General features: G+C 41.8%; 1 protein-coding gene across 1 annotated transcript in view; it reads right to left on the reverse strand.

Annotated features, from left to right (window-relative positions):
• Positions 1-6,584, reverse strand: part of notch3 (notch receptor 3) — a 28,704-nt gene extending 22,120 nt beyond the window's left edge. The window contains exons 1-2 of the mRNA XM_008283078.1: positions 6,318-6,584; positions 5,381-5,453 (exon numbers count right to left, since the gene is read on the reverse strand). Of these exons, the coding sequence (XP_008281300.1) occupies positions 5,381-5,453; positions 6,318-6,378 (134 nt within the window). The 5' untranslated portion in view covers positions 6,379-6,584. The remainder of the gene's footprint in view (positions 1-5,380; positions 5,454-6,317) is intronic.
• Positions 6,585-6,651: the final 67 nt, after the last annotated feature.

Genomic DNA, 6,651 nt, shown 5'->3' on the forward strand with positions numbered 1-6,651 from the left:
ACGCTTGATAAGTCACAATCCACACTTAAAACTGTTGACAGAAACTGTCACACAGATGGACTGAGAGCAGCACAAACTCTCCCATGCTTATAGTCTGGATTGAATGAGTTTTAGGCCATTGACAAAGGTTCTCAGGAAAAAGCTAATAAGAATGCCAGAAAAACAAAAAACGTATTTGAATTTCTGTAATCTGAACAAGCACTACAGTTGTTCAAGAAAGATGTAGGTCAGACAAACACAATGAGACATTTTGTAAAAGTACAACATATTAAATTAGTGATGCATTTGGTTTTCTTTCCATGTAGCATCGTGTTTTAGCCACATAATGTCAGAAAACTCTTCAATTAGGAAAAGGTAAACATTAGTAAAATGCTGTCTGGTTAAAAATCAAGTTTCTTTTGGAAAGTGTGCTCAGTGGAAAAGCGAGAGCCTTTCCTGAATCATTAAATGATGGACCCATCCCTTCCTCTTCTTAAAGGGTGGGAGAGTCTAGGAAAATTTTGCTGGCAGACCTCAATTATTCCAATCAGACCTGCCTGAATGTCTCCTCAGAAGTCATTGTCTCCTGGATGAGGACAAACAGCCAGGGGATGAGACTTCAGAGGCAGGCTTATCCCTACATCCCCACATAAGCATGCAGTTCAGACATACGTCGACCCCAAAAGGAATAATACACACATTCCAACAGGATATTCCTGTGCAAACTCACAATAAAGGCAAAACCGACAGTCACTTTTGTATGATATGCAAGGGAGCACACAAGTTTAATTTCCGCACACTCAGAAATAGGCTCCAAATAATAAAAGAGGAAGCAATTTTAGCGCAACGTATCCATGTAGTGAGATGGGAGCATGAAATAAAATGAGGCAAAAGATGAGAAAAACTGAGGAGCGTAGAGGCCTGGATGCACTGAGTAAGCTGCTTAAGCTTCTCCGATAAGACAGGATGTACGTAGTAGGGAGGTCAGAAGGCAGCACTTCCTTTGACGGGGCCTGGGAACCACAGCTCCCAGTCTCCAGTCGTGACCCAGAGAGAAGAAGGGACAACAAACCCAAATCTTCCTCCCTTGGATAGTGTAACCTCTTTGTCAGATAGTAGTCATCTACAAACGGCAACGGACACACTTATATCTGACTCTGCAATGCTTCAGTTTTTAAATGGAGAATGACATGACAATGGCTCCATCTGCCTGTCAGGGCAGCATGAGTGATATGGTCTGCATGTTGCCTCACAAAACTGCAAAGTAAGTAATTGTGAATCAAACAAGCCATTCCAAACATCCAATTTTCAATGAGACTGGGCTGACAGTTTTGTTAAAGGCATTCCTGAAGGGGCTAACAGGGTGAATGGACGGGAGGTAGAGACAATAACCTGAAAGCACCAGAGGGAGAGGAGGAATCTTACTAAGCATTCCTTTCTAATCCACCATAAAGATGCCAAAGAAAACACTAGCCCTGAGGTGCCCTGAACTAAGCCAACAATATAATCTGTCTCTTTGCTACGGTCTGTCAGTAAATATGTGCCTTGGCATGTGTGTATATTTCCACATTTCAGTGAAAATTATATTTTTTTAACATGCGTTTGACAACAGAGTTAACTTGTAGGTGCCACATTTTTTAATTGGGAAAAGTTAAAGCCTATCCTGAGAAGGTTTAATATATCCTTATTGAAAAATACAAAATGCTTTTCCCTTAGGCACATGGACAGTTTTCGCCATATCCCGAAAGTGAAACAAAGTAGGCTGACACTGAGATTTTATTAGAGAAATAGCACTCCACACTGTTTGAACAGCCTGCTCCCAATCAAAGTCCAAGATGGCCTCTTTCATCATGTTATAAGAAGCAGGGAGCAGCTACAGGGTCATAACACAACACCCGCAATTTAAACTCTGAGGCCAGGGGCAAAGCATTTGTAAAACATAAAGACAACCACTGTGTGCTTCCATGGGCCTCGGACAGCAGAGAGGGCCCACGTTTATTTCCATTCAGCTTTGCAGAGCTGAGAGGAAAGAGCTGGTTGTAATCTGCGATCTGCAACTGCGTTCAAAGACAGAGGATGAGCTGCGAGAGCTAGGCCAGCATGCTGTGACAGAAAGAGCAGACCTGTTTGCTGATGCACTGTGAGAGAAGCAACATGTGCTAGAGGGACTGTGGGCTACCGGCTTCATTCCTCCACAAGCTTGTCTCTCACAGTATGGGGGCGACTGACTGCTCAATGGCAGCACCTGGCCCTATGCTTTCCCTTTGTCAAGATCTGACTTCACTGGATTACCATCACAACATCCACCAGCTGTCCTATACGCAGTCCCCCCCCCTCAACCCGCACCCCACCCCCGCCCATTCCCTCCCTCCCTCCCTCTACCCATTCCCTGCCCCCCAGTCCAATCCCTCCAGCTGGATCCTCTCTGAATGACACCCTCTCAATCTGCCTAATTATCTCTCCTCTGGCACAGCACATTCTGCTCGCAGGGTGGAGCTGAGGGGGCAAAAGGCTCTTCAACTGGACTTCCTGACTGCTCACCTAGAAGGCCGCACTTTCCGTGACACTATCAAGCCTTCACTGTCAAGTTCAAAACTCTGGGCCATGGCAAGATCACAGAAAGACAAGTTGAAAAATATTTACAGTATCAAGCGTCATGTTAAGTTACCATCATAGCAAGGCCGGTTTGAAGAATTGAAGTTTCTGTCCAACTTCAGCTCTGGAGCAGACATACACAATTACGAAACCTCACATGTTTGTGGCAAACAGTGAAGGATGTTCATCAGCTGAAAGGTTGCACCAACACTTAGGACAGAGCTCCAATTTGTAATTAGGACTCTAGGTTGACTGACGTTAGTGCTGAAAATGATCCCTGGTGGATTGTCACGATGCAGTGGTCACTACATTGTTTGTACACTTGACTTTCAAATTTCCATGTGTGGATGTTTTTATGTGACTTTATGTTTTCGCTTTTGTTCTTTCTTTCTACTTTTTAGGAATAGTGAATGCAGCTACTCATTCTACAGACCATAAAGAGATCAAATCGGCAAGTGCAGCTAATATGTATTTCAAGTATGTGGAGCCATAAATCCTTTAACACATTAACTGATTTTTTACTGTGTTATTGAAACAGGTGAAACTGCAATCAGAGATATATTTATTTTCAGCTGGAAATTACTACAGTAATCCTCTGTTAGCAACAGTGCAATGAATTCTTTACTAAGTTACCCGGAGAGGAATCCACCAAAACTCTGAGAGACATAAAGAAACCTACAATATTTCCTGCACTTTAAAGCTAAACTGCGGCATCATAGCTTTTTTTGGGGCCAACAAGACAGAGGATACACTGGTATCTGGGCCAGTAACAATAGCACCTGCCATATACGCAGTATTACTGTCACCTGAGCAGCTAATTCCCGTAAGAAAAATTAAAAAACACATTCTCTGGACAACAACCAGGGACAGATGAACATTCCCCTACAATGTGTGTGGTTTTGTGGAACAGATGTGTTTCCACTGCTTTTTCAAATTCCTTTCAAATGCCAAAGCATGTATCTGTATCTGCATTTTGCTTCCGTCTACTCCATACTGCCATTGCTTTGCTGTGGCCTTTCTTCTCTCGCTCTATACACCCTGTTCTGTGGTGCCAGGTTACAGCCAGGTATCTGGTGGAAGAAAGGATCTTTTCTGCTGTTTTGGATCTCCCGTTTCTGTAGGCTCTCAGGGGAAGGGGTGGGGTGGCTCCACCACTCATAGGACTGGTCTGACCACTCTCATGTGGCCACGCTCCGCTCCACTGCTCTGCCCTGCAATGGGACTCTTTCTACACTGTGTGGTATGACATTTGATGTCCCTGTCCATTAGAAATCCTTTTCCTTTGCACTCCAACTGCTTCTTTTTCTTGGCACTGAACCAGCACAGTGATTATACATGACCAACTCCTACACCCCTAACATGTACACAGACATGTACACTGCACAACAGGCTGGAGGAACAAAAAGGGAGAACAAATGGAAAGGAAACACATTCTCTCTGATGTGATTACACTAAATCTGGAGGTTTATGTATACACTAGGCCAAACATTGAGAGTGTTGTGTTCAATTTCTCTCGTGTTATAGAAGAGCTATTTCTGTTGGGTGTTGGAAATAAACGGTTTGCTCAACATCAGTGTTAGATCTGTTGAAAAAAAAAAGATCTGCTTGGATAAAATTATACATTTACTCACTTAATGACACCCAATCTTCTTGGGTATGGCTAATGATTGAAAAAATGTGGGTCGTGGTTACTTGTTTCACATTCAGTCAAGTTACACATTGGCAAGTGTGCAATGTCTCCTATTGGTAGAATAATGACTTCAAGAGTTGTGAGCAAATATGTGTCAGCACACATTTGTATGTGTGCATGTTGATTTGCCTGTGACAAGTGCATTCATTGTACTGGCTCAATTTTGACCCCTGCAGTACAGAAAACAGCAAACCCTCACCATTAAAATAATACATTTACTGTTCTGGAGGGAAGCAGTTGGCAACCAAAGAGTTTTGATCTATCAGTGACTGTATCTTCTCCATCTGAAACACTCAGACATGTTTCCTCAACTAAATGTTTTTTTCTTTTTAAAGGGAAAATGACCCCCAGGCCACACACTGTAGGCTATTTAACTTGACTATTGTAATAGGTTTCCACACAACCCCCCTCAACAATTTGAAAAACAAAAGCCTTATCATAGTCAAAAGCTCAAAACTGCAGGCACAGGCAGAAAATGAAGACAACTTATCAAAAGAAGATTTTTAAAGTATTGAAGTAAACTCCATCCATATTATTCATTCATCCATCCATCCATTATCTATTATCTATTCATCGCTTGATCCTCACTAGGGTCGTGTAAATTCAAATAACTAAAAAAAAAAAAGAAAAAGAAAAGGTAAACTACACACGAAAAATGTGTACACTGAAAATAGCAGGAAGAAACAAAAAAGAAAACCTCTTCTTCAACGTGCAGCTTTAATGCTGTGATTTATGCTTGACAAAGCTCTTCAACAGGTGCAGCAGACGAGTGTGGCAGCCAAGGATTTTCGAGGCTTGCTGATGCTCATCTGAGTAGGAATAATCAATTTGTGCTGTCTTTCACCACTTTTATGTGGAAAATGAAAAGACAACAGGATACAACAAGGTCGTATTCACTTCGTGGTTTATCACACTTGGAAATCAATCTTTACCCTGAACCTTTGAAGAACGAACTCACAAATAATAGTCTGTGTAAATCAGTCACACACAAAGCCAACACTTTTGGTTTGAATTCAAAAGCTGAATTTAGAAAGTGTTGAGTCAGTAGAAAACACAGAGGCATTGCTGAAAGGAAACCCCTTTATCCTGGAACATCTTGAGATATATTGCACTTACATGCATCGAGAGGGTGAATCTAAGCATGTCCCTCCATTTTCACAAGGCCTGTATTTATCCACGCAACGGAACCCTGTGGAAATCAAAGAAATCTGTTAGAGAAGCACACAACTCATGAAACTTGTAGTCACCCACTTTGAACTGAAGAGAAATAAATCACTGCAAAACTGTAAATGTTAGTACAGTTATTGTAGATCTTTACAAACTCCATACTTTAAACTCTGATGGTGATGTGTAGATAGCTGGCCTGTGCCACTTGTGGCATCTTGCAGACACACCCGCATGTTTGGTGTTTACTTTGTCCAAAGCAGATAAACTTTTGTGTTTCCTTGATGGAGATGACATAATTGTTTCTGCTTACAAAAGCGGCTTGTCTTCAGGACAATAATTCACCAAAGATGCCAGTGATTGCTCAACCTTTTTTAAATCAGCACAGCTTCTTTTTAAACCTTTTTAAATGGTCTTTTAAATTTGCTCTCTACACTTTTAGTGGGGTTTGGTGAGGCTCAGAGTGACATTTTCCCACAGAGTAGAACCAACTTTCCACAGAGTTTGGATGCAATTTCTAAAAACTTCATTACGTCTTCATAGCAGAGGGAAAATATTATTAATTAATGAATTAATTTTTACAGAAACATTTGTGTGCAAGAAATAATCTGACACGTGATGCGCAACTTTGAATTATCTGTTGCGGGCTATGGAAAACCTAGATTATTACGTCTATAACTGAGATTCCCAATATACAACTAAAAAACTAGAACAAAAAGAGAACAGTAAATACATTTTTTTACAAAGATCCTGCACAAAATAGTCCTCATCGGGAGCCTGAATGTGATGTGGAAGCAGGCGGTGGATGGGCTGTCCAGACACGTCCATCTGCTGATGGACCTAAATCAGAGCTCAGTGCAACAAGTGTTGATCGATCAGTTAGACTTACCTTCACAAATGTGCATAAACAATAAGAGTGACAGAATAATCCATGGAATATTCCCTTCCATTTCGGTGGAAAAGTTTCCAGCGTTTCAAGTTGGGCTTTTAGTAGAAATACATCCTTTGTTAAGTTCACATGAAAATAAAGGCTCCAAAAAAATCGATGGGGATTTTTTCATAAAGTCAACCGGAAAAGCGCAGCGTTACGTCCCAATCCCGTATTATCCTCTGCAGCTCGGCAGCGGCTGCTGTGATTCTCCTCTCACCTCCTGGAACTTTTGAAAAACTTTTCCTTCCCGATCTGTCCCAGCGTCTGCCGAGGCTCCGCCCCCTCGCCCCCC

This window comes from Stegastes partitus, unplaced genomic scaffold (assembly GCF_000690725.1).
Source record: "Stegastes partitus isolate 25-593 unplaced genomic scaffold, Stegastes_partitus-1.0.2 Scaffold297, whole genome shotgun sequence".
Taxonomy (NCBI): Eukaryota; Metazoa; Chordata; class Actinopteri; family Pomacentridae; genus Stegastes; species Stegastes partitus.